The sequence below is a fragment of the Eucyclogobius newberryi genome, unplaced genomic scaffold, assembly GCF_026437365.1.
Source record: "Eucyclogobius newberryi isolate DKJ021-1_F unplaced genomic scaffold, fEucNew1.0.hap1 SCAF_22, whole genome shotgun sequence".
Classification (NCBI taxonomy): domain Eukaryota; kingdom Metazoa; phylum Chordata; class Actinopteri; order Gobiiformes; family Gobiidae; genus Eucyclogobius; species Eucyclogobius newberryi.
The window spans coordinates 14,985,841-15,011,878 of NW_027315857.1; the positions used below are offsets into that span (position 1 = coordinate 14,985,841).

Here is a 26,038-nt window from a genome sequence, read left to right on the forward strand (position 1 = left end):
TGAAAATGACAAATAGTATTTAATTAGCATTAAGCCTACAAAAAACCAACCCAAATCAAAAACTCAAGAAGATAATGTTCTAAACACTGTTTTAAATATATCAACATTTAAATCAAAGAAAGGTCTTCAAATAATTCACATGAATGTGCAAAGTCTTAAATCAAAAATAGATTTTATTAGAGTGTGTGCAAAAAAAGACAATCGTGATATATTAGTTTTTTCTGAAACATGGTTAACCTCCAGGATCTCAGATGCTGATATTTAAAAACATTCACATTAGTATAAATCACACAGAGAAAAGATTAAATGACTGTATTCTGGTCATTGTACATTTAAAATAATAACATAATTGATAAATGTAACAAAACATCACAGAATACATTACAATTATAAATTACAATATGGTTACTGTATGCTGTATGCAGTCAAAATCACAAAGAAGCTAAGCAGGGGATGGGAGAATGGGACACTGAGTGGATCATGTAAGATTCTAAAGACGGGACAGTAAATAGGAAAAAATCATGGCAAAACATGTATTGACAAAGCTGATCTTGAGCTTTTTTCCACTTGAAGCTGCAACACATAATGTAATTTAGATTTATTAAATGGTTCAGTATTTTTTATGTGCTCAAAAATGAAATAATGAATAAATGATGTCACCTGTGGTTGATTTAGTAGATGCCGTTGCGGTGGCTGTGGTGGTTGTTGGGGCTGCTGTAGTTGTTGTAGGAGCAGCTGTGGTGGTTGTTGGAGCAGCTGTAGTTGTGGTTGGGGCTGCAGTAGTTGTTGTTGTTGAAGCAGCTGTAGTTGTAGTTGGGGCTGCAGTAGTTGTTGGAGCAGTTGTTGTCGTTGTTGTTGTTGTTGTTGTTGTAGGAGTTATTACAGGACTTGCTGGAAAAAAAAGTAACTCATTAAACTCTGAGATTGTTTCTTTACGCTGATTTTGCTAAACATACCAGTCACAACAATTCTGCCAAAAGTGCTATTCCCCTCCTCAAGAGATTGAGCAAGATTAGCATTTGATGGAAGACTGGCTGTCGGCATTGAAGGTGGAAATGTAATTGTCAAATCTGCTTCAGTGGCATTGGCTTTGATTTGTAGTGGAGAAGCCCTGTATTCAAAAATATCAAACAAAAGTTACGTGAATAAGTTATTATAAAAGCCCAAATCAGCTGTGCAATGTGAAATTGTAGTATTGTTTCTTTTGTTTTTTTAAGTGTATTAAATCTTACCTAAATCTGTTTACACTACAAGTGGAACCTGGAATTCCATAGGATTCATCTAGTTTTGCTTTACACTGAAATGAAAAAAAGATTATTATTAAGATTAGATTAAGATTATTATTAGAAGTTAAACTTAGGGAAAACATCTTCAAATTACAAAAATACTTGCAACTTACATCTTTTTTTACTTTGATTTTAAGAGCTTTGGTTTTTTCACTGTTAGGGTCTAATAAATCGCTTGTAAAGATTTCAAATTTCAAAAGTCCTATAACTTCATATGTAAATGCGGTTGGTGACGCTGTGGTGGTGGTTGTAAATGGAGCAGTTGTAGTTGGAGCTATTGTAGTTGTTGCAGCAGCTGTTGTTGTGGTTGGGGCTGCTGTGGTGGTTGTTGGAGAAGCTGTTGTTGTGGTTGGGGCTACAGTAGTTGCTGTTGTTGGAGCAGCTGTTGTTGTGGTTGGGGCTGATGTGGTGGTTGTGGGAGCAGCTGTTGTTGTGGTTGGGGCTGCTGTGGTGGTTGTGGGAGCAGCTGTTGTTGTGGTTGGGGCTGCTGTGGTGGTTGTAGGAGCAGCTGTGGTTGTTGTTGGGGCTAAAGTAGTTGTTGTTGGAGTAGCTGTTGTGGTGGTTGGGGCTGCTGTGGTGGTAGTGGGAGCAACTGTTGTTGTGGTTGTGGCTGTTGTGGTGGTTATGGGAGCAGCTGTTGTAGTGGTTGGGGCTACAGTAGTTGTTGTTGGAGCAGCTGTTGTTGTGGTTGGAGCAGCTGTTGTGGTTATGGGAACAGCTGTTGTTGTGGTTGTGGCTGTTGTGGTGGTTGTGGGAGCAGCTGTTGTTGTGGTTGGGGATGCTGTGGTGATTGTGGGAGCGGCTGTTGTTGTGGTTGGGGCTACTGTGGTGGTTGTGGGAGAACCTGTTGTTGTGGTTGGGACTGCAGTGGTGGTTGTGGGAGCAGCTGTTGTTGAGGTAGGAGCTGCCGTAATTGTTGTTGGAGCATCTGTTGTTGTGGTTGGGGCTGCTGTGATGGTTGTGGGAGCAGCTGTTGTTGTGGTAGGGGCTGCTGTGATGGTTGTGGGAGCAGCTGTTGTTGTGGTAGGGGCTGCCGTAGTAGTTGTTGTTGGAGAAACTGTTGTTGTGGTTGGGGCTGCTGTGGTGGTTGTAGGAGCAGCTGTTGTTGTGGTTGGGGCTGCTGTGGTGGTTGTTGGAGCAGCTGTTGTTGTGGTTGGGGCTGCTGTGGTGGTTGTAGGAGCAGCTGTGGTTGTTGTTGGGGCTGCTGTGGTGGTTGTAGGAGCAGCTGTGATTGTTGTTGGGCCTAAAGTAGTTGTTGTTGGAGCAGCTGTTGTTGTGGTTGGGGCTGCTGTGGTGGTTGTGGGAGCAGCTGTAGTTGTGGTTGGGGCGGCTGTGGTGGTTGTTGGTGCAGCTGTTGTTGTGATTGGGGCTGCTGTGGTGGTTTTGGGAGCAGCTGCTGTTGTGGTTGGGGCGGCTGTGGTGGTTGTTGGTGCAGCTGTTGTTGTGGTTGGGGCTGCAGTGGTGGTTGTGGGAGCAGCTGTTGTTGAGGTAGGCGCTGCCGTAATTGTTGTTGGAGCATCTGTTGTTGTGGTTGGGGCAGCTGTGGCGGTTGTGGGAGCAGCTGTTGTTGTGGTTGGGGCTGCTGTGGTGGTTGTGGGAGCAGCTGTTGTCGTGGTAGGGGCTGCCGTAGTTGTTGTTGGAGCAACTGTTGTTGTGGTTGGGGCTGCTGTGGTGGTTGTAGGAGCAGCTGTTGTTGTGGTTGGGGCTGCTGTGGTGGTTGTTGGAGCAGCTGTTGTTGTGGTTGGGGCTGCAGTTGTTGTTGTTGTTGTTGGAGCAGCTGTTGTTGTGGTAGGGGCTGCAGTGGTGGTTGTAGGAGCAGCTGTGGTTGTTGTTGGGGCTAAAGTATTTGTTGTTGGAGCAGCTTTTGTTGTGGTTGGGGCTGCTGTGGTGGTTGTAGGAGCAACTGTGGTTGTTGTTGGGCCTAAAGTAGTTGTTGTTGGAGCAGCTGTTGTGGTTGGGGCTGTTGTGGTGGTTGTGAGAGCAGCTGTTGTTGTAGTTGGGGCGGCTGTGGTGGTTGTTGGTGCAGCTGTTGTTGTGGTAGGGGTTGCTGTTGTGGTTGTGAGAGCAGCTGTTGTTGTGGTTGGGGCTGCTGTGGTGGTTTTGGGAGCAGCTGCTGTTGTGGTTGGGGCTGCTGTGGTGGTTATAGGAGCAGCTGTGGTTGTGGTTTGGGCTGATGTGGTGGTTGTGGGGGCAGCTGTTGTTGTGGTTGGGGCTGCTGTGGTGGTTGTGAGAGCAGCTGTTGTTGTGGTAGGGGCTGCCGTAGTTGTTGTAGGAGCAGCTGTTGTTGTGGTAGGGGGTGCTGTAGTTGTTGTTGGAGCAGCTATTGTTGTGGTCGGGGCTGCTGTGGTGGTTGTGAGAGCAGCTGTTGTTGTGGTAGGGGGTGCCGTAGTTGTTGTTAGAGCAACTGTTGTTGTGGTTGGGGCTACTGTTGTGGTTGTAGGAGCAGTTGTTGTGGTGGTTGGGGCTGCTGTGGTGGTTGTGGGAGCAGCTGTTGTTGTGGTTGGGGCTGCTGTGGTGGTTGTGGGTTTAGCTGTTGTAGTGGTAGGGGCTTCCGTAGTTGTTGTTGGAGCAGCTGTTGTTCTGGTTGGGGCTGCTGTGGTGGTTGTAAGCGCAGCTGTTGTGGTTGGGACCGCTGTGGTGGTTGTGGGACCAGCTGTTGTTGTGGTCGGGGCTGCTGTGGTGGTTGTGGGAGCAGCTGTAGTTGTGGTTGGGGCTACTGTGGTGGTTGTAGGAGCAGCTGTGGTTGTGGTTTGGGCTGCTGTGGTGGTTGTGGGAGCAGCTGTTGTTGTGGTTGGGGCTGCTGTGGTGGTTGTGGGAGCAGCTGTTGTTGTGGTAGGGGCTGCCGTAGTTGTTGTTGGAGCAGCTGTTGTTGTGGTTGGGGCTGCTGTGGTGGTTGTAGGAGCAGCTGTTGTTGTGGTAGGGGCTGCTGTGGTGGTTGTGGGAGCAGCTGTTGTTGTGGTTGGGGCTGCTGTTGTGGTTGTAGGAGCAGCTGTTGTTGTGGTAGGGGCTGCCGTAGTTGTTGTGGGAGCAGCTGTTGTTGTGGTAGGGGCTGCCGTAGTTGTTGTGGGAGCAGCTGTGGTTGTGGTTTGGGCTGCTGTGGTGGTTGTTGGAACAGCTGTTGTTGTGGTTGGGGCTGCTGTGGTGGTTGTGGGAGCAGCTGTTGTTGTAGTTGGGGTGGCTGTGGTGGTTGTTGGTGCAGCTGTTGTTGTGGTAGGGGCTGCTGTTGTGGTTGTAGGAGCAGCTGTTGTTGTGGTTGGGGCTGCTGTGGTGGTTTTGGGAGCAGCTGCTGTTGTGGTTGGGGCTGCTGTGGTGGTTGTATGAGCAGCTGTGGTTGTGGTTGGGGTTACTATGGTGGTTCTGGGAGCAGCTGTTGTTGTGGTTGGGGCTGCTGTGGTGGTTGTGAAATCAGCTGTTGTTGTGGTAGGGGCTGCCGTAGTTGTTGTTGGAGCAACTGTTGTTGTGGTTGGGGCTGCTGTGGTGGTTTTAGGAGCAGCTGTTGTTGTGGTTGGGGCTGCTGTGGTGGTTGTTGGAGCAGCTGTTGTTGTGGTTGGGGCTGCTGTGGTGGTTGTGGGGGCAGCTGTTGTTGTGGTAGGGGCTGCTGTAGTTGTTGTTGGAGCGGCTGTTGTTGTGGTTGGGGCTGGTGTGGTGGTTGTGAGAGCAGCCGTTGTTGTGGTAGGGCCTGCTGTTGTGGTTGTTGGAGCAGCTGTTGTGGTGGTGGTTGGGGCTGCTGTCGTGGTTTTGGGAGCAGCTGTTGTTGTGGTTGGGGCTGCTGTGGTGGTTGTGGGAGCAGCTGTTGTTGTGGTAGGGGCTGCTGTAGTTGTTGTTGGAGCGGCTGTTGTTGTGGTTGGGGCCGCTGTTGTGGTTGTAGGAGCAGCTGTTGTGGTTGGGGCTGCTGTTGTGGTTGTGGGAGCAGCTGTGGTTGTGGTTGGGGCTGCTGTGTTGGTTGTGGGAGCAGCTGTAGTTGTGGTTGGGGCTGCTGTGGTGGTTGTGAGAGCAGCTGTTGTTGTGGTAGGGGCTGCCGTAGTTGTTGAGGGAGCAGCTGTTGTTGTGGTAGGGGCTGCCGTAGTTGTTGTTAGAGCAACTGTTGTTGTGGTTGGGGCTGCTATTGTGGTTGTAGGAGCAGTTGTTGTGGTGGTTGGGGCTGCTGTGGTGGTTGTGGGAGCAGCTGTTGTTGTGGTTGGGGCTGCTGTGGTGGTTGTGGGTTTAGCTGTTGTAGTGGTAGGGGCTTCCGTAGTTGTTGTTGGAGCAGCTGTTGTTGTGGTTGGGACTGCTGTGGTGGTTGTAGGAGCAGCTGTTGTTGTGGTAGGGGCTGCTGTTGTGGTTGTAGGAGCAGCTGTTGTTGTGGTAGGGGCTGCTGTGATGGTTGTGGGAGCAGCTGTTGTTGTGGTTGGGGCTGCTGTTTTGGTTGTAGGAGCAGCTGTTGTTGTGGTAGGGGCTGCCGTAGTTGTTGTGGGAGCAGCTGTTGTTGAGGTAGGGGCTGCCGCAGTTGTTGTTGGAGCAGCTGTTGTTGTGGTTGGGGCTAATGTGGTTGTTGTGGGAGCAGCTTTTGTTGTTGTTGGGGCTGCTGTGGTGGTTGTGGGAGCAGCTGTTGTTGTGGTAGGGGCTGCCGTAGTTGTTGTGGGAGCAGCTGTTGTTGTGGTCGGGGCTGCTGTGGTTGTTGTGGGAGCAGCTGTTGTTGTTGTTGGGGCTGCTGTGGTGGTTGTGGGAGCAGCTGTTGTTGTGGTAGGGGCTGCCGTAGTTGTTGTTGGAGCAACTTTTGTTGTTGTTGGGGCTGCTGTGGTGGTTGTGGGAGCAGCTGTTGTTGTGGTTGGGGCTAATGTGGTTGTTGTGGGAGCAACTGTTGTTGTGGTTGGGGCTGCTGTTGTGGTTGTAGGAGCAGCTGTTGTTGTGGTAGGGGCTGCTGTGATGGTTGTGGGAGCAGCTGTTGTTGTGGTTGGGGCTGCTGTTTTGGTTGTAGGAGCAGCTGTTGTTGTGGTAGGGGCTGCCGTAGTTGTTGTGGGAGCAGCTGTTGTTGAGGTAGGGGCTGCCGCAGTTGTTGTTGGAGCAGCTGTTGTTGTGGTTGGGGCTAATGTGGTTGTTGTGGGAGCAGCTTTTGTTGTTGTTGGGGCTGCTGTGGTGGTTGTGGGAGCAGCTGTTGTTGTGGTAGGGGCTGCCGTAGTTGTTGTGGGAGCAGCTGTTGTTGTGGTCGGGGCTGCTGTGGTTGTTGTGGGAGCAGCTGTTGTTGTTGTTGGGGCTGCTGTGGTGGTTGTGGGAGCAGCTGTTGTTGTGGTAGGGGCTGCCGTAGTTGTTGTTGGAGCAACTTTTGTTGTTGTTGGGGCTGCTGTGGTGGTTGTGGGAGCAGCTGTTGTTGTGGTTGGGGCTAATGTGGTTGTTGTGGGAGCAACTGTTGTTGTGGTTGGGGCTGCTGTGGTGGTTGTAGGAGCAGCTGTTGTTGTGGTTGGGGCTGCTGTGGTGGTTGTTGGAGCAGCTGTTGTTGTGGTTGGGGCTGCCGTAGTTGTTGTTGGAGCAACTGTTGTTGTGGTTGGGGCTGCTGTGGTGGTTGTAGGAGCAGCTGTTGTTGTGGTTGGGGCTGCTGTGGTGGTTGTAGGAGCAGCTGTGGTTGTTGTTGGGGCTAAAGTAGTTGTTATTTGAGCAGCTGTTGTTGTGGTTGGGGCTGCTGTGGTGGTTGTACTAGCAGCTGTGGTTGTTGTTGGGCCTAAAGTAGTTGTTGTTGGAGCAGCTCTTGTTGTGGTTGGGGCTGCTGTAGTGGTTGTGGGAGCAGCTGTTGTTGTAGTTGGGGCGGCTGTGGTGGTTGTTGGTGCAGCTGTTGTTGTGGTAGGGGCTGCTGTGGTGGTTGTACGAGCAGCTGTTGTTGAGGTAGGGGCTGCCGCAGTTGTTGTTGGAGCAGCTGTTGTTGTGGTCGGGGCTGCTGTGGTGGTTGTGGGAGCAGCTGTAGTTGTGGTAGGGGCTAATGTGGTTGTTGTGGGAGCAGCTTTTGTTGTTGTTGGGGCTGCTGTGGTGGTTGTGGGAGCAGCTGTTGTTGTGGTAGGGGCTGCCGTAGTTGTTGTGGGAGCAGCTGTTGTTGTGGTCGGGGCTGCTGTGGTTGTTGTGGGAGCAGCTGTTGTTGTTGTTGGGGCTGCTCTGGTGGTTGTGGGAGCAGCTGTTGTTGTGGTAGGGGCTGCCGTAGTTGTTGTTGGAGCAACTTTTGTTGTTGTTGGGGCTGCTGTGGTGCTTGTGGGAGCAGCTGTTGTTGTGGTTGGGGCTAATGTGGTTGTTGTGGGAGCAACTGTTGTTGTGGTTGGGGCTGCTGTGGTGGTTGTAGGAGCAGCTGTTGTTGGGGTTGGGGCTGCTGTGGTGGTTGTTGGAGCAGCTGTTGTTGTGGTTGGGGCTGCCGTAGTTGTTGTTGGAGCAACTGTTGTTGTGGTTGGGGCTGCTGTGGTGGTTGTAGGAGCAGCTGTTGTTGTGGTTGGGGCTGCTGTGGTGGTTGTAGGAGCAGCTGTGGTTGTTGTTGGGCCTAAAGTAGTTGTTGTTGGAGCAGCTGTTGTTGTGGTTGGGGCTGCTGTGGTGGTTGTGGGAGCAGCTGTTGTTGTAGTTGGGGCGGCTGTGGTGGTTGTTGGTGCAGCTGTTGTTGTGGTAGGGGCTGCTGTTGTGGTTGTAGGAGCAGCTGTTGTTGTGGTAGGGGCTGCCGTAGTTGTTGTGGGAGCAGCTGTTGTTGAGGTAGGGGCTGCCGTAGTTGTTGTTGGAGCTGCTGTTGTTGTGGTCGGGGCTGCTGTGGTGGTTGTGGGAGCAGCTGTTGTTGTGGTTGGGGCTAATGTGGTTGTTGTGGGAGCAGCTTTTGTTGTTGTTGGGGCTGCTGTGGTGGTTGTGGGAGCAGCTGTTGTTGTGGTAGGGTCTGCCGTAGTTGTTGTGGGAGCAGCTGTTGTTGTGGTAGGGGCTGCCGTAGTTGTTGTTGGAGCAGCTGTTGTTGTGGTAGGGGCTGCCGTAGTTGTTTTTGGAGCAACTTTTGTTGTTGTTGGGGCTGCTGTGGTGGTTGTGGGAGCAGCTGTTGTTGTGGTTGGGGCTAATGTGGTTGTTGTGGGAGCAACTGTTGTTGCGGTTGGGGCTGCTGTGGTGGTTGTAGGAGCAGCTGTTGTTGTGGTTGGGGCTGCTGTGGTGGTTGTTGGAGCAGCTGTTGTTGTGGTTGGGGCTGCCGTAGTTGTTGTTGGAGCAACTGTTGTTGTGGTTGGGGCTGCTGTGGTGGTTGTAGGAGCAGCTGTTGTTGTGGTTGGGGCTGCTGTGGTGGTTGTAGGAGCAGCTGTGGTTGTTGTTGGGGCTAAAGTAGTTGTTATTTGAGCAGCTGTTGTTGTGGTTGGGGCTGCTGTGGTGGTTGTAGGAGCAGCTGTGGTTGTTTTTGGGCCTAAAGTAGTTGTTGTTGGAGCAGCTGTTGTTGTGGTTGGGGCTGCTGTGGTGGTTGTGGGAGCAGCTGTTGTTGTAGTTGGGGCGGCTGTGGTGGTTGTTGGTGCAGCTGTTGTTGTGGTAGGGGCTGCTGTTGTGGTTGTAGGAGAAGCTTTTGTTGTGGTTGGGGTTGCTGTTGTGGTTGTAGGATTAGCTGTTGTTGTTGTTGGGGCTGCTGTGGTGGTTGTGGGAGCAGCTGTTGTTGTGGTTGGGGCTAATGTGGTTGTTGTGGGAGTAACTGTTGTTGTGGTTGGGGCTGCTGTGGTGGTTGTAGGATCAGCTGTTGTTGTGGTTGGGGCTGCTGTGGTGGTTGTTGGAGCAGCTGTTGTTGTGGTTGGGGCTGCTGTGGTGGTTGTGGGAGCAGCTGTTGTTGTAGTTGGGGCGGCTGTGGTGGTTGTTGGTGCAGCTGTTGTTGTGGTAGGGGCTGCTGTTGTGGTTGTAGGAGCAGCTGTTGTTGTGGTTGGGGTTGCTGTTGTGGTTTTAGGAGCAGCTGTTGTTGTGGTTGGGGCTGCTGTGGTGGTTGTGGGAGCAGCTGTTGTTGTGGTAGGGGCTGCTGTGGTGGTTGTAGGAGGAGCTGTGGTTGTGTTTCGGGCTGCTGTGGTGGTGGTTGTGGGAGCAGCTGTTTTTGTGGTTGGGGCTGCTGTGGTGGTGGTAAGAGCAGCTGTTGTTGTGGTAGGGGCTGCCGTAGTTGTTGTTGGAGCAGCTGTTGTTGTGGTTGGGGCTGCTGTGGTGGTTGTAGGAGCAGCTGTTGTTGTGGTAGGGGCTGCTGTGGTGGTTGTGGGAGCAGCTGTTGTTGTGGTTGGGGCTGCTGTTGTGGTTGTAGGAGCAGCTGTTGTTGTGGTAGGGGCTGCCGTAGTTGTTGTGGGAGCAGCTGTTGTTGTGGTAGGGGCTGCCGTAGTTGTTGTTGGAGCAGCTGTTGTTGTGGTCGGGGCTGCTGTGGTTGTTGTGGGAGCGGCTGTTGTTGTTGTTGGGGCTGCTGTGGTGGTTGTGGGAGCAGCTGTTGTTGTGGTAGGGGCTGCCGTAGTTGTTTTTGGAGCAACTGTTGTTGTGGTTGGGGCTGCTGTGGTGGTTGTAGGAGCAGCTGTTGTTGTGGTTGGGGCTGCTGTGGTGGTTGTTGGAGCAGCTGTTGTTGTGGTTGGGGCTGCTGTGGTGGTTGTAGGAGCAGCTGTTGTTGTGGTTGGGGCTGCTGTGGTTGTTGTGGGAGCAGCTGTTGTTATTGTTGGGGCTGCTGTGGTGGTTGTGGGAGCAGCTGTTGTTGTGGTAGGGGCTGCCGTAGTTGTTGTTGGAGCAACTTTTGTTGTTGTTGGGGCTGCTGTGGTGGTTGTGGGAGCAGCTGTTGTTGTGGTTGGGGCTAATGTGGTTGTTGTGGGAGCAACTGTTGTTGTGGTTGGGGCTGCCGTAGTTGTTGTTGGAGCAACTGTTGTTGTGGTTGGGGCTGCTGTGGTGGTTGTAGGAGCAGCTGTTGTTGTGGTTGGGGCTGCTGTGGTGGTTGTAGGAGCAGCTGTGGTTGTTGTTGGGGCTAAAGTAGTTGTTATTTGAGCAGCTGTTGTTGTGGTTGGGGCTGCTGTGGTGGTTGTACTAGCAGCTGTGGTTGTTGTTGGGCCTAAAGTAGTTGTTGTTGGAGCAGCTGTTGTTGTGGTTGGGGCTGCTGTGGTGGTTGTGGGAGCAGCTGTTGTTGTAGTTGGGGCGGCTGTGGTGGTTGTTGGTGCAGCTGTTGTTGTGGTAGGGGCTGCTGTTGTGGTTGTAGGAGCAGCTGTTGTTGTGGTAGGGGCTGCCGTAGTTGTTTTGGGAGCAGCTGTTGTTGAGGTAGGGGCTGCCATAGTTGTTGTTGGAGCAGCTGCTGTTGTGGTCGGGGCTGCTGTGGTGGTTGTGGGAGCAGCTGTTGTTGTGGTTGGGGCTAATGTGGTTGTTGTGGGAGCAGCTTTTGTTGTTGTTGGGGCTGCTGTGGTGGTTGTGGGAGCAGCTGTTGTTGTGGTAGGGTCTGCCGTAGTTGTTGTGGGAGCAGCTGTTGTTGTGGTAGGGGCTGCCGTAGTGGTTGTTGGAGCAGCTGTTGTTGTGGTCGGGGCTGCTGTGGTTGTTGTGGGAGCAGCTGTTGTTGTTGTTGGGGCTGCTGTGGTGGTTGTGGGAGCAGCTGTTGTTGTGGTAGGGGCTGCCGTAGTTGTTTTTGGAGCAACTTTTGTTGTTGTTGGGGCTGCTGTGGTGGTTGTGGGAGCAGCTGTTGTTGTGGTTGGGGCTAATGTGGTTGTTGTGGGAGCAACTGTTGTTGTGGTTGGGGCTGCTGTGGTGGTTGTAGGAGCAGCTGTTGTTGTGGTTGGGGCTGCTGTGGTGGTTGTACTAGCAGCTGTGGTTGTTGTTGGGCCTAAAGTAGTTGTTGTTGGAGCAGCTGTTGTTGTGGTTGGGGCTGCTGTGGTGGTTGTGGGAGCAGCTGTTGTTGTAGTTGGGGCGGCTGTGGTGGTTGTTGGTGCAGCTGTTGTTGTGGTAGGGGCTGCTGTTGTGGTTGTAGGAGCAGCTGTTGTTGTGGTAGGGGCTGCCGTAGTTGTTTTGGGAGCAGCTGTTGTTGAGGTAGGGGCTGCCATAGTTGTTGTTGGAGCAGCTGTTGTTGTGGTCGGGGCTGCTGTGGTGGTTGTGGGAGCAGCTGTTGTTGTGGTTGGGGCTAATGTGGTTGTTGTGGGAGCAGCTTTTGTTGTTGTTGGGGCTGCTGTGGTGGTTGTGGGAGCAGCTGTTGTTGTGGTAGGGTCTGCCGTAGTTGTTGTGGGAGCAGCTGTTGTTGTGGTAGGGGCTGCCGTAGTGGTTGTTGGAGCAGCTGTTGTTGTGGTCGGGGCTGCTGTGGTTGTTGTGGGAGCAGCTGTTGTTGTTGTTGGGGCTGCTGTGGTGGTTGTGGGAGCAGCTGTTGTTGTGGTAGGGGCTGCCGTAGTTGTTTTTGGAGCAACTTTTGTTGTTGTTGGGGCTGCTGTGGTGGTTGTGGGAGCAGCTGTTGTTGTGGTTGGGGCTAATGTGGTTGTTGTGGGAGCAACTGTTGTTGTGGTTGGGGCTGCTGTGGTGGTTGTAGGAGCAGCTGTTGTTGTGGTTGGGGCTGCTGTGGTGGTTGTTGGAGCAGCTGTTGTTGTGGTTGGGGCTGCCGTAGTTGTTGTTGGACCAACTGTTGTTGTAGATGGGGCTGCTGTGGTGGTTGTAGGAGCAGCTGTTGTTGTGGTTGGGGCTGCTGTGGTGGTTGTAGGAGCAGCTGTGGTTGTTGTTGGGGCTAAAGTAGTTGTTATTTGAGCAGCTGTTGTTGTGGTTGGGGCTGCTGTGGTGGTTGTAGGAGCAGCTGTGGTTGTTGTTGGGCCTAAAGTAGTTGTTGTTGGAGCAGCTGTTGTTGTGGTTGGGGCTGCTGTGGTGGTTGTGGGAGCAGCTGTTGTTGTAGTTGGGGCGGCTGTGGTGGTTGTTGGAGAAGCTGTTGTTGTGGTAGGGGCTGCTGTTGTGGTTGTAGGAGCAGCTGTTGTTGTGGTTGGGGCTGCTGTTGTGGTTGTAGGAGCTGCTGTTGTTGTTGTTGGGGCTGCTGTGGTGGTTGTGGGACTAGCTGTAGTTGTGGTTGGGGCTGCTGTGGTGGTTATGAAAGCAGCCATTGTTGTGGTAGGGCCTGCTGTTGTGGTTGTTGGAGCAGCTGTTGTTGTGGTGGTTGGGGCTGCTGTCGTGGTTGTGGGTGCAGCTGTGGTTGTGGTTGGGGCTGTTGTGGTGGTTGTGGGAGCAGCTGTTGTTGTGGTTGGGGCTGCTGTGTTGGTTGTGGGAGCAGCTGTTGTTGTGGTAGGGGCTGCTGTAGTTGTTGTTGGAGCGGCTGTTGTTGTGGTTGGGGCTGCTGTTGTGGTTGTAGGAGCAGCTGTTGTGGTTGGGGCTGCTGTTGTGGTTGTGGGAGCAGCTGTTGTTGTGGTTGGGGCTGCTGTTGTGGTTGTAGGAGCAGCTGTGGTTGTGGTTGGGGCTGCTGTGGTGGTTGTGGGAGCAGCTGTAGTTGTGGTTGGGGCTGCTGTCGTGGTTGTGAGAGCAGCTGTTGTTGTGGTAGGGGCTGCCGTAGTTGTTGAGGGAGCAGCTGTTGTTGTTGTAGGGGCTGCCGTAGTTGTTGTTAGAGCAACTGTTGTTGTGGTTGGGGCTGCTTTTGTGGTTGTAGGAGCAGTTGTTGTGGTGGTAGGGGCTGCTGTGGTGGTTGTGGGTTTAGCTGTTGTAGTGGTAGGGGCTTCCGTAGTTGTTGTTGGAGCAGCTGTTGTTGTGGTTGGGACTGCTGTGGTGGTTGTAGGAGCAGCTGTTGTTGTTGGGACCGCTGTGGTGGTTGTGGGACCAGCTGTTGTTGTGGTCGGGGCTGCTGTGATGGTTGTGGGAGCAGCTGTAGTTGTGGTTGGGGCTGCTGTGGTGGTTGTAGGAGCAGCTGTGGTTGTGGTTTGGGCTGCTGTGGTGGTTGTGGGAGCAGCTGTTGTTGTGGTTGGGGCTGCTGTGGTGGTTGTGGGAGCAGCTGTTGTTGTGGTAGGGGCTGCCGTAGTTGTTGTTGGAGCAGCTGTTGTTGTGGTTGGGGCTGCTCTGGTGGTTGTAGGAGCAGCTGTTGTTGTGGTAGGGGCTGCTGTGATGGTTGTGGGAGCAGCTGTTGCTGTGGTTGGGGTTGCTGTTGTGGTTGTAGGAGCAGCTGTTGTTGTGGTAGGGACTGCCGTAGTTGTTGTGGGAGCAGCTGTTGTTGTGGTAGGGGCTGCCGTAGTTGTTGTTGGAGCAGCTGTTGTTGTGATTGGGGCTGCTGTGGTGGTTGTAGGAGCAGCTGTTGTTGTGGTAGGGGCTGCTGTGGTGGTTGTGGGAGCAGCTGTTGTTGTGGTTGGGGCTGCCGTAGTTGTTGTGGGAGCAGCTGTTGTTGCGGTAGGGGCTGCCGTAGTTGTTGTTTGAGCAGCTGTTGTTGTGGTCGGGGCTGCTGTGGTGGTTGTGGGAGCAGCTGTTGTTTTTGTTGGGGCTGCTGTGGTTGTTGTGGGAGCAGCTGTTGTTGTTGTTGGGGCCGCTGTGGTGGTAGTGGGAGCAGCTGTTGTTGTGGTAGGGGCTGCCGTAGTTGTTGTTGGAGCAACTGTTGTTGTGGTTGGGGCTGCTGTGGTAGTTGTAGGAGCAGCTGTTGTTGTGGTTGGGGCTGCTGTGGTGGTTGTAGGAGCAGCTGTTGTTGTGGTAGGGGCTGCTGTGGTGGTTGTAGGAGCAGCTGTGGTTGTTGTTGGGGCTAAAGTAGTTGTTGTTGGAGCAGCTGTTGTTGTGGTTGGGGCTGCTGTGGTGGTTGTAGGAGCAGCTGTGGTTGTTGTTGGGCCTAAAGTAGTTGTTGTTGGAGCAGCTGTTGTTGTGGTTGGGGCTGCTGTGGTGGTTGTGGGAGCAGCTGTTGTTGTAGTTGGGGCGGCTGTGGTGGTTGTTGGTGGAGCTGTTGTTGTGGTAGGGGCTGCTGTTGTGGTTGTAGGAGCAGCTGTTGTTGTGGTTGGGGTTGCTGTTGTGGTTGTAGGAGCAGCTGTTGTTGTGGTTGGGGCTGCTGTGGTGGTTTTGGGAGCAGCTGCTGTTGTTGCTGGGGCTGCTGTAGTGGTTGTAGGAGCATCTGTGGTTGTGGTTGGGGCTGCTGTTGTGGTTGTGAGAGCAGCTGTTGTTGTGGTTGGGGCTGCTGAGGTGGTTGTGAGAGCAGCTGTTGTTGTGGTAGGGGCTGCCGTAGTTGTTGTGGGAGCAGCTGTTGTTGTGGTCTGGGCTGCTGTGGTGGTTGTGGGAGCAGCTGTTGTTGTAGTTGGGGCTGCTGTGGTGGTTTTGGTAGCAGCTGTTATTGTGGTAGGGGCTGCCGTAGTTGTTGTTGGAGCAGATGTTGTTGTGGTTGGGGCTGCTGTTGTGGTTGTAGGAGCAGCTGTTGTTGTTGTTGGGGCTGCTGTGGTGGTTGTGGGAGCAGCTGTAGTTGTGGTTGGGGCTGCTGTAGTGGTTGTGAGGGCAGCCGTTGTTGTGGTAGGGCCTGCTGTTGTGGTTGTTGGAGCAGCTGTTGTTGTGGTGGTTGGGGCTGCTGTGTTGGTTGTGGGTGAAGCTGTGGTTGTTGTTGGGGCTGCTGTTGTGGTTGTGGGAGCAGCTGTTGTTGTGGTTGGGGCTGCTGTTGTGGTTGTAGGAGCAGCTGTGGTTGTGGTTGGGGCTGCTGTGGTGGTTGTGGGAGCAGCTGTAGTTGTGGTTGGGGCTGCTGTGGTGGTTGTGAAAGCAGCTGTTGTTGTAGTAGGGGCTGCCGTAGTTGTTGTGGGAGCAGCTGTTGTTGTGGTAGGGGCTGCTGTGGTGGTTGTGGGAGCAGCTGTAGTTGTGGTTGGGGCTGCTGTGGTGGTTGTGAAAGCAGCTGTTGTTGTGGTAGGGGCTGCCGGTGTTGTTGTGGGAGCAACTGTTGTTATGGTTGGGGCTGCTGTTGTGGTTGTAGGAGCAGTTGTTGTGGTGGTTGGGGCTGCTGTGGTGGTTGTGGGAGCAGCTGTTGTTGTGGAAGGGGCTGCCATAGTTGTTGTTGGAGCAGCTGTTGTTTTGGTTGGGGCTGCTGTGGTGGTTGTAGGAGCAGCTGTTGTTGTGGTAGGGGCTGCTGTGGTGGTTGTGGGAGCAGCTGTTGTTGTGGTTGGGGCTGTTGTTGTGGTTGTAGGAGCAGCTGTTGTTGTGGTAGGGGCTGCCGTAGATGTTGTGTGAGCAGGTGTTGTTGTGGTAGGGGCTGCCGTAGTTGTTGTTGGAGCAAATGTTGTTGTGGTTGGGACTGCTGTGGTGGTTGTAGGAGAAGCTGTTGTTGTGGTTGGGGCTGCTGTGGTGGTTGTTGGAGCAGCTGTTGTTGTGGTTGGGGCTGCAGTTGTTGTTGTTGTTGGAGCAGCTGTTGTTGTGGTAGGGGCTGCTGTGGTGGTTGTAGGAGCAGCTGTGGTTGTTGTTGGGGCTAAAGTAGTTGTTGTTGGAGCAGCTGTTGTTGTGGTTGGGGCTTCTGTGGTGGTTGTTGGAGCAGCTGTTGTTGTGGTTGGGGCTGCTGTGGTGGTTGTGGGAGCAGCTGTTGTTGTAGTTGGGGCGGCTGTGGTGGTTGTTGGTACAGCTGTTGTTGTGGTAGGGGCTGCTGTTGTGGTTGTAGGAGCAGCTGTTGTTGTGGTTTGGGTTGTTGTTGTGGTTGTAGGAGCAGCTGCTGTTGTGGTTGGGCCTGCTGTGGTGGTTGTAGGAGCAGCTGTGGTTGTGGTTGGGGCTGCTGTGGTGGTTGTGGGAGCAGCTGTTGTTGTGGTTGGGGCTGCTGTGGTGGTTGTGAAAGCAGCTGTTGTTGTGGTAGGGGCTGCCGTAGTTGTTGTGGGAGCAGCTGTTGTTGTGGCCGGGGCTGCTGTGGTGGTTGTGGGAGCAGCTGTTGTTGTGGTTGGGGCTGTTTTGGTTGTTGTGGGGGCAGCTGTTGTTGTGGCTGCTGTGGTGGTTGTGGGAGCAGCTGTTATTGTGGTAGGGGCTGCCGTAGTTGTTGTTGGAGCAGCTGTTGTTGTGGTTGGGGCTGCTGTTGTGGTTGTAGGAGCAGCTGTATTTGTTGTTGGGGCTGCTGTGGTGGTTGTGGGAGCAGCTGTTGCTGTGGTTGGGGCTGCTGTGTTGGTTGAAGGAGCAGCTGTGATTGGGGCTGCTGTGGTGGTTGTGGGAGAAGCTGTTGTTGTGGTTGGGGCTGCTGTGGTGGTTGTGTGAGCAGCTGTTGTTGTGGTTGGGGCTGCCGTAGTTGTTGTTGGAGCAGCTGTTGTTGTGGTTGGGGCTGCTGTTGTTGTTGTAAGAGCAGCTGTGGTTGTGGTTGGGCCTGCTGTTGTGGTTGTAGGAGCAGCTGTTGTGGTTGGGGCTGCTGTTGTGGTTGTGGGAGCAGCTGTTGTTGTGGTTGGGGCTGCTGTGGTGGTTGTAGGAGCATCTGTGGTTGTGGTTGGGGCTGCTGTGGTGGTTGTGGGAGCAGCTGTTGTTGTGGTTGGGGCTGCTGTGGTGATTGTGAGAGCAGCTGTTGTTGTGGTAGGGGCTGCTGTTGTGGTTGTAGGAGCAGTTGTTGTGGTGGTTGGGGCTGCTGTGGTGGTTGTGGGTGCAGCTGTTGTAGTGATAGGGGCTTCTGTAGTTGTTGTTGGAGCAGCTGTTGTTGTGGTTGGGGCTGCTGTGGTGGTTGGAGGAGCAGCTGTTGTGGTTGGGACCGCTGAGGTGGTTGTGGGAGCAGCTGTTGTTGTCGTTGGGGCTGCTTTTGTTGTTGTGGGAGCAGCTGTTGTTGTGGTAGGGGCTGCTGTAGTGGTTGTGGGAGCAGCTGTTGTTGTCGTTGGGGCTGTTGTGGTTGTTGTGGGAGCAGCTGTTATTGTCGTTGGGGCTGCTGTGGTGGTTGTGGGAGCAGCTGTTGTTGTTGTTGGGGCTGCTGTGGTTGTTGTAGGAGCAGCTGTGGTTGTGGTTGGGCCTGCTGTTGTGGTTGTTGGAGCAGCTGTTGTTGTGGTGGTTGGGGCTGCTGTGGTGGTTGTGGGTGCAGCTGTTGTTGAGGTAGGGGCTGCCGTAGTTGTTGTTGGAGCAGCTGAGGTTGTGGTTGGGGCTGCTGTGGTGGTTGTGGGAGCAGCTGTTGTTGTGGTTGTGGCTGTTGTGGTGGTTGTGGGAGCAGCTGTTGTTGTGGTTGGGGCTTCTGTGGTGGTTGTGGGAGCAGCTGTTGTTGTGGTAGGGGCTGCTGTAGTTGTTGTTGGAGCGGCTGTTGTTGTGGTTGGGGCTGCTGTTGTGGTTGTAGGAGCAGCTGTTGTGGTTGGGGCTGCTGTTGTGGTTGTGGGAGCAGCTGTTGTTGTGGTTGGGGCTGCTGTTGTGGTTGTAGGAGCAGCTGTGGTTGTGGTTGGGGCTGCTGTGGTGGTTGTGGGAGCAGCTGTAGTTGTGGTTGGGGCTGCTGTCGTGGTTGTGAGAGCAGCTGTTGTTGTGGTAGGGGCTGCCGTAGTTGTTGAGGGAGCAGCTGTTGTTGTTGTAGGGGCTGCCGTAGTTGTTGTTAGAGCAACTGTTGTTGTGGTTGGGGCTGCTTTTGTGGTTGTAGGAGCAGTTGTTGTGGTGGTAGGGGCTGCTGTGGTGGTTGTGGGTTTAGCTGTTGTAGTGGTAGGGGCTTCCGTAGTTGTTGTTGGAGCAGCTGTTGTTGTGGTTGGGACTGCTGTGGTGGTTGTAGGAGCAGCTGTTGTTGTTGGGACCGCTGTGGTGGTTGTGGGACCAGCTGTTGTTGTGGTCGGGGCTGCTGTGATGGTTGTGGGAGCAGCTGTAGTTGTGGTTGGGGCTGCTGTGGTGGTTGTAGGAGCAGCTGTGGTTGTGGTTTGGGCTGCTGTGGTGGTTGTGGGAGCAGCTGTTGTTGTGGTTGGGGCTGCTGTGGTGGTTGTGGGAGCAGCTGTTGTTGTGGTAGGGGCTGCCGTAGTTGTTGTTGGAGCAGCTGTTGTTGTGGTTGGGGCTGCTCTGGTGGTTGTAGGAGCAGCTGTTGTTGTGGTAGGGGCTGCTGTGATGGTTGTGGGAGCAGCTGTTGCTGTGGTTGGGGTTGCTGTTGTGGTTGTAGGAGCAGCTGTTGTTGTGGTAGGGACTGCCGTAGTTGTTGTGGGAGCAGCTGTTGTTGTGGTAGGGGCTGCCGTAGTTGTTGTTGGAGCAGCTGTTGTTGTGATTGGGGCTGCTGTGGTGGTTGTAGGAGCAGCTGTTGTTGTGGTAGGGGCTGCTGTGGTGGTTGTGGGAGCAGCTGTTGTTGTGGTTGGGGCTGCCGTAGTTGTTGTGGGAGCAGCTGTTGTTGCGGTAGGGGCTGCCGTAGTTGTTGTTTGAGCAGCTGTTGTTGTGGTCGGGGCTGCTGTGGTGGTTGTGGGAGCAGCTGTTGTTTTTGTTGGGGCTGCTGTGGTTGTTGTGGGAGCAGCTGTTGTTGTTGTTGGGGCCGCTGTGGTGGTAGTGGGAGCAGCTGTTGTTGTGGTAGGGGCTGCCGTAGTTGTTGTTGGAGCAACTGTTGTTGTGGTTGGGGCTGCTGTGGTAGTTGTAGGAGCAGCTGTTGTTGTGGTTGGGGCTGCTGTGGTGGTTGTAGGAGCAGCTGTTGTTGTGGTAGGGGCTGCTGTGGTGGTTGTAGGAGCAGCTGTGGTTGTTGTTGGGGCTAAAGTAGTTGTTGTTGGAGCAGCTGTTGTTGTGGTTGGGGCTGCTGTGGTGGTTGTAGGAGCAGCTGTGGTTGTTGTTGGGCCTAAAGTAGTTGTTGTTGGAGCAGCTGTTGTTGTGGTTGGGGCTGCTGTGGTGGTTGTGGGAGCAGCTGTTGTTGTAGTTGGGGCGGCTGTGGTGGTTGTTGGTGGAGCTGTTGTTGTGGTAGGGGCTGCTGTTGTGGTTGTAGGAGCAGCTGTTGTTGTGGTTGGGGTTGCTGTTGTGGTTGTAGGAGCAGCTGTTGTTGTGGTTGGGGCTGCTGTGGTGGTTTTGGGAGCAGCTGCTGTTGTTGCTGGGGCTGCTGTAGTGGTTGTAGGAGCATCTGTGGTTGTGGTTGGGGCTGCTGTTGTGGTTGTGAGAGCAGCTGTTGTTGTGGTTGGGGCTGCTGAGGTGGTTGTGAGAGCAGCTGTTGTTGTGGTAGGGGCTGCCGTAGTTGTTGTGGGAGCAGCTGTTGTTGTGGTCTGGGCTGCTGTGGTGGTTGTGGGAGCAGCTGTTGTTGTAGTTGGGGCTGCTGTGGTGGTTTTGGTAGCAGCTGTTATTGTGGTAGGGGCTGCCGTAGTTGTTGTTGGAGCAGATGTTGTTGTGGTTGGGGCTGCTGTTGTGGTTGTAGGAGCAGCTGTTGTTGTTGTTGGGGCTGCTGTGGTGGTTGTGGGAGCAGCTGTAGTTGTGGTTGGGGCTGCTGTAGTGGTTGTGAGGGCAGCCGTTGTTGTGGTAGGGCCTGCTGTTGTGGTTGTTGGAGCAGCTGTTGTTGTGGTGGTTGGGGCTGCTGTGTTGGTTGTGGGTGAAGCTGTGGTTGTTGTTGGGGCTGCTGTTGTGGTTGTGGGAGCAGCTGTTGTTGTGGTTGGGGCTGCTGTTGTGGTTGTAGGAGCAGCTGTGGTTGTGGTTGGGGCTGCTGTGGTGGTTGTGGGAGCAGCTGTAGTTGTGGTTGGGGCTGCTGTGGTGGTTGTGAAAGCAGCTGTTGTTGTAGTAGGGGCTGCCGTAGTTGTTGTGGGAGCAGCTGTTGTTGTGGTAGGGGCTGCTGTGGTGGTTGTGGGAGCAGCTGTAGTTGTGGTTGGGGCTGCTGTGGTGGTTGTGAAAGCAGCTGTTGTTGTGGTAGGGGCTGCCGGTGTTGTTGTGGGAGCAACTGTTGTTGTGGTTGGGGCTGCTGTTGTGGTTGTAGGAGCAGTTGTTGTGGTGGTTGGGGCTGCTGTGGTGGTTGTGGGAGCAGCTGTTGTTGTGGAAGGGGCTGCCATAGTTGTTGTTGGAGCAGCTGTTGTTTTGGTTGGGGCTGCTGTGGTGGTTGTAGGAGCAGCTGTTGTTGTGGTAGGGGCTGCTGTGGTGGTTGTGGGAGCAGCTGTTGTTGTGGTTGGGGCTGTTGTTGTGGTTGTAGGAGCAGCTGTTGTTGTGGTAGGGGCTGCCGTAGATGTTGTGTGAGCAGGTGTTGTTGTGGTAGGGGCTGCCGTAGTTGTTGTTGGAGCAAATGTTGTTGTGGTTGGGACTGCTGTGGTGGTTGTAGGAGAAGCTGTTGTTGTGGTTGGGGCTGCTGTGGTGGTTGTTGGAGCAGCTGTTGTTGTGGTTGGGGCTGCAGTTGTTGTTGTTGTTGGAGCAGCTGTTGTTGTGGTAGGGGCTGCTGTGGTGGTTGTAGGAGCAGCTGTGGTTGTTGTTGGGGCTAAAGTAGTTGTTGTTGGAGCAGCTGTTGTTGTGGTTGGGGCTTCTGTGGTGGTTGTTGGAGCAGCTGTTGTTGTGGTTGGGGCTGCTGTGGTGGTTGTGGGAGCAGCTGTTGTTGTAGTTGGGGCGGCTGTGGTGGTTGTTGGTACAGCTGTTGTTGTGGTAGGGGCTGCTGTTGTGGTTGTAGGAGCAGCTGTTGTTGTGGTTTGGGTTGTTGTTGTGGTTGTAGGAGCAGCTGCTGTTGTGGTTGGGCCTGCTGTGGTGGTTGTAGGAGCAGCTGTGGTTGTGGTTGGGGCTGCTGTGGTGGTTGTGGGAGCAGCTGTTGTTGTGGTTGGGGCTGCTGTGGTGGTTGTGAAAGCAGCTGTTGTTGTGGTAGGGGCTGCCGTAGTTGTTGTGGGAGCAGCTGTTGTTGTGGCCGGGGCTGCTGTGGTGGTTGTGGGAGCAGCTGTTGTTGTGGTTGGGGCTGTTTTGGTTGTTGTGGGGGCAGCTGTTGTTGTGGCTGCTGTGGTGGTTGTGGGAGCAGCTGTTATTGTGGTAGGGGCTGCCGTAGTTGTTGTTGGAGCAGCTGTTGTTGTGGTTGGGGCTGCTGTTGTGGTTGTAGGAGCAGCTGTATTTGTTGTTGGGGCTGCTGTGGTGGTTGTGGGAGCAGCTGTTGCTGTGGTTGGGGCTGCTGTGTTGGTTGAAGGAGCAGCTGTGATTGGGGCTGCTGTGGTGGTTGTGGGAGAAGCTGTTGTTGTGGTTGGGGCTGCTGTGGTGGTTGTGTGAGCAGCTGTTGTTGTGGTTGGGGCTGCCGTAGTTGTTGTTGGAGCAGCTGTTGTTGTGGTTGGGGCTGCTGTTGTTGTTGTAAGAGCAGCTGTGGTTGTGGTTGGGCCTGCTGTTGTGGTTGTAGGAGCAGCTGTTGTGGTTGGGGCTGCTGTTGTGGTTGTGGGAGCAGCTGTTGTTGTGGTTGGGGCTGCTGTGGTGGTTGTAGGAGCATCTGTGGTTGTGGTTGGGGCTGCTGTGGTGGTTGTGGGAGCAGCTGTTGTTGTGGTTGGGGCTGCTGTGGTGATTGTGAGAGCAGCTGTTGTTGTGGTAGGGGCTGCTGTTGTGGTTGTAGGAGCAGTTGTTGTGGTGGTTGGGGCTGCTGTGGTGGTTGTGGGTGCAGCTGTTGTAGTGATAGGGGCTTCTGTAGTTGTTGTTGGAGCAGCTGTTGTTGTGGTTGGGGCTGCTGTGGTGGTTGGAGGAGCAGCTGTTGTGGTTGGGACCGCTGAGGTGGTTGTGGGAGCAGCTGTTGTTGTCGTTGGGGCTGCTTTTGTTGTTGTGGGAGCAGCTGTTGTTGTGGTAGGGGCTGCTGTAGTGGTTGTGGGAGCAGCTGTTGTTGTCGTTGGGGCTGTTGTGGTTGTTGTGGGAGCAGCTGTTATTGTCGTTGGGGCTGCTGTGGTGGTTGTGGGAGCAGCTGTTGTTGTTGTTGGGGCTGCTGTGGTTGTTGTAGGAGCAGCTGTGGTTGTGGTTGGGCCTGCTGTTGTGGTTGTTGGAGCAGCTGTTGTTGTGGTGGTTGGGGCTGCTGTGGTGGTTGTGGGTGCAGCTGTTGTTGAGGTAGGGGCTGCCGTAGTTGTTGTTGGAGCAGCTGAGGTTGTGGTTGGGGCTGCTGTGGTGGTTGTGGGAGCAGCTGTTGTTGTGGTTGTGGCTGTTGTGGTGGTTGTGGGAGCAGCTGTTGTTGTGGTTGGGGCTTCTGTGGTGGTTGTGGGAGCAGCTGTTGTTGTGGTAGGGGCTGCTGTTGTGGTTGTAGGAGCAGCTGTTGTTGTGGTTGGGGCTGCTGTTGTGGTTGTAGGAGCAGCTGTTGTTGTGGTTGGGGCTGCTGTGGTGGCTGTGAGAGCAGCTGTTGTTGTGGTAGGGGCTTCCGTAGTTGTTGTTGGAGCAGCTGTTGTTGTGGTTGGGGCTGCTGTGGTGGTTGTGAGAGCAGCTGTTGTTGTGGTAGGGGCTTCCGTAGTTGTTGTTGGAGCAGCTGTTGTTGTGGTTGGGGCTGCTGTGGTGGTTGTAGGAGCAGCTGTTGTGGTTGGGACCGCTGTGGTGGTTGTGGGAGCAGTTGTTGTTGTGGTTGGGGCTGCTGTGGTGGTTGTGGGTAAAGCTGTTGTAGTGGAAGGGGCTTCCGTGGTTGTTGTTGGAGCAGCTGTTGTTGTGGTTGGGGCTGCTGTGGTGGTTGTAGGAGCAGCTGTTGTGGTTGGAACCGCTGTGGTGGTTGTGGGAGCAGCTGTCGTTGTAGTAGGGGCTGCCGTTGTTGTTGTTGGAGCAGCTGTGGTTGTGGTTGGGGGTGCAGTAGTTGTTTGAGCAAGTGTTGTTGTTGGGGCTGTTGTGGTTGTTGTGGGAGCAGCTGTTATTGTCGTTGGGGCTGCTGTGGTGGTTGTGGGAGCAGCTGTTGTTGTTGTTGGGGCTGCTGTGGTGGTTGTGGGAACAGCTGAGGTTGTGGTTGGGTCTGCTGTGGTGGTTGTGGGAACAGCTGAGGTTGTGGTTGGGGCTGCTGTGGTGGTTGTGGGAGCAGCTGTTGTTGTTGTTGGGGCTGCTGTGGTGGTTGTGGGAACAGCTGAGGTTGTGGTTGGGTCTGCTGTGGTGGTTGTGGGAACAGCTGAGGTTGTGGTTGGGTCTGCTGTGGTGGTTGTGGGAACAGCTGAGGTTGTGGTTGGGGCTGCTGTGGTGGTTGTGGGAGCAGCTATTGTTGTGGTTGGGGCTGCTGTGGTGATTGTAGGAGCAGCTGTTGTTGTGGTTGGGGCTGCTGTGGTGGTTGTGGGAGTAGCTGTTGTTGTGGTAGGGGCTGCGGTAGTTGTTGTGGGAGCAGCTGTAGTTGTGGTTGGGGCTGCTGTGGTGGTTGTGGGAGCAGCTGTTGTTGTGGTAGGGGCTGTCGTAGTTGTTGGAGCAACTGTTGTTGTTGTTGGGGCTGCTGTGGTGGTTGTAGGAGCAGCTGTTGTTGTGGTTGGGGCTGCAGTGGTGGTTGTTGGAGCAGCTGTTGTTGTGGTTGGGGCTACAGTAGTTGGTGTTGGAGCAGCTGTTGTTGTGGTTGGGGCTACTGTCGTTGTTGGAGCAAGTGTTGTTGTTGTTGGGGTTGCAGTAGTTGTTGTTGGAGCAGCTGTGGTTGTAGCAGTGGTTGATGCTACTAGTGCCCCATACACTGCAATTAAAAAATAAATTACCAGTTTTTCTGTCAAGGGGCCTGAAAAGGTTTCGTTTTAGTTAATTAGTTCCATTCTGCTCATAAAACATGTTAATCATATTTTATTGATGATCATTTGCAAATAAATTTACATTTTACTCAATCAACATTTTATGTATGTAACATATAACTGATTTTATGTTTTCACCAAAATTTACTACTATATTTTTCAGGTCTTTTTACTTACCCAGCACAGTTATCAGCATTGTTTTGACTCTTCCACTCCCCATATCGTCTATAAACCTTTATCAAGGAAGATATAAAAACATTGCATTCAATTATGAGTTTATTTTTCTTTAGCTTCTAAAATGGTTTAAAAATGTATTTTTTCAAAAGCATTTTACATTCATCAAAGTATAAGGTCCACGCTGTATGGAAATATTTTTTTTCTTTAATATTTCCCGATTTAATCAATCATTGTCAACTCTGGCCAACACACTAAACGTTTTTAAGAGTAATTGAGTGTCTGCGTGATGTCACGCAGGCACTATATGTTCTTGTATTTCACGCATTTTTTATTATTATATTTTCCATGATTTTCCATTTAGCCAGTTTCAACTCCTTGACGCTTCAATCGATTTCAACATGTTATACCTCATTATGTGCTATTACTTTTGACATTTGAAAAACGTGTACTTTTTACAGACTTTGCAGAATTGTCAAATTTTCAATTTAAGAGTAATTTTCTATGTTGTAATCCTTTTTTTTATGCACAATGTAATATGTTCACGTTTGATGATGTCATAACCTCAGATGGAGGGAAAGAACCTCTTTTTTCTATTGCAATGGATTTTGCCATGAAATATCTAAAAGTAGTAACAAATATTGAACCTGATTATTGAGAAAGAAATTGCCTTCTAACTATATTAATTTCAGCTGCTCACCATTTGTGTTAAATATTCTTGGCTGATTTTACATGCATTAAACCTTTTGAAGTGCATCTGAAAACTGAAACTGTAGATTTACACTTTTTTCTATTTTCTTCTTAGAAAATACATGTCTGTAAATAAAATAACTTAATGCCCTTCATTACTTTAACAACAAGAACTGAAAGAAAATAGAACAATGTCTTTTAAACATTAGGGGGAAAAACACCAGACGCATAAATCTGAGATGACAAAAATGTGAGAACGCTGTTGAGAACTGAACTGAATGTTTTAAACAATTGTCAGCCTGAAGTGTCAACTCCATCACACATTCAACTTGAAAGCATAAATTATGTTATGTATGCTGTATTTAAGGATTGTATATAAAGATTAAACAATAAATCTCCCATTCCTTTTCAAAGCTCACAAACTGTATGTATCGCACATTTAGAGGCTGCGGGGTGGGTATTTTGGTTGACCAGTCAGGTTGACGGCTGACGGAGTTTTAATGTATGTTTTCCCCTTTTAAATAATATATGATACACTGAAGATTTTTTCTTTTTGTTACATTTGTGAGATGCAATTATGACCTCACTAAAGGCTTAGACTCACTCCAATATTTTAGATAGGGTTATCTAATTTAATTAATTATATAGAATTAATTATATATATATATATATATATATATACATATATATCCACGCGGAGGACAAACATATTATTATGTTTGTTTGAATAAAAAGCTCAAGTATACAGAATAAGAATAATATAGCTCCAGTACACAGAATAAACTTTAAAGACATAACTTAATAGAGAGGACTAGTTTAGTATGGCTTCTCAAGAACGACAGAGTAATACTCACAAGAAAAAGAAATTAGTCCTCAGTTGTTCTTTGTGATGGTTTAACTTGAAGTGCCTGAACTTGAAGTGCCTCTTCTTTGAAAGGCACCTGCCTCTTATTATACCCTTGTCATATACAGGGCTGTGACGTACAGTTGATGAGCCATTGATTTGAAAAGGATGTGATTTAGTGTTTGTGATGTTACTCATTGTTAGCTTATTGTTGTCAAGCCACTCCCTTCACAGTGTTTTTCTTTCTATAAATAACATAAAAGTATGTTCAAATACATATTTGATATTTGAGTTAGCCTAATTTACCTTTATCACTGATCAGTTCTGTTCTCCAGTGCACTGAGCATAACCTCTGTGAGCTGCACTGGACACTGGACTGTGCGGACAGAAAAAACTAAAGCCTAAAACTTTAGTCAGGACACCTGATGTTGCTTCTAAAAGAATTCAACAGTAATGTGGAGAAAAATATGGCACTGTAATTTGAGATAATGAATCTACAGTGAATAAGATGATCCGAATTACAGGCTGAATGCTTTTGTGGTCAGAGGTCTCTTAATTCTTGAGTTCAGAGTTTATTGTAGTTTAACGTTGCTTATTTAGTGCAGATAAACCGATTTTCTCACTCGTTATTTTTTTGTTTTCATACAGTCCGAATATCGCATTCCATAATCCCCACACTACAA

At 52.0% G+C, this 26,038-nt stretch overlaps 1 protein-coding gene across 1 annotated transcript; it reads right to left on the bottom strand.

Moving 5' to 3' along the window:
- Window positions 1–1,045: 1,045 nt before the first annotated feature.
- LOC140372103 (uncharacterized) lies at window positions 1,046–12,304 on the bottom strand. Its single transcript, XM_072459386.1, has 5 exons — window positions 12,260–12,304; window positions 4,634–4,653; window positions 1,400–3,795; window positions 1,233–1,297; window positions 1,046–1,111 (listed from the first exon to the last, which is right to left on the bottom strand). The coding sequence occupies exons 1-3, from the start codon at window positions 12,302–12,304 to the stop codon at window positions 1,497–1,499; spliced, it is 2,364 nt and encodes a 787-aa protein (XP_072315487.1). The 3' UTR covers window positions 1,046–1,111; window positions 1,233–1,297; window positions 1,400–1,496.
- Window positions 12,305–26,038: the final 13,734 nt, after the last annotated feature.

Excerpts from the sequence above, each read along its gene's own strand:
- LOC140372103 (XM_072459386.1), bottom strand. The coding sequence starts at position 12,304 with ATGGCTGCTTTCATAACCACCACAGCAGCCCCAACCACAACTACA. Across the intron at positions 4,654-12,259 it reads CAGCCCCAACCACAACTACA|CTGCTCCCAGAACCACCATA; the intron begins GCTAGTCCCACA and ends CCACAACAACAG. Across the intron at positions 3,796-4,633 it reads CTGCTCCCAGAACCACCATA|CAGCCCCAACCACAACAACA; the intron begins GTAACCCCAACC and ends CAACCACCACAG.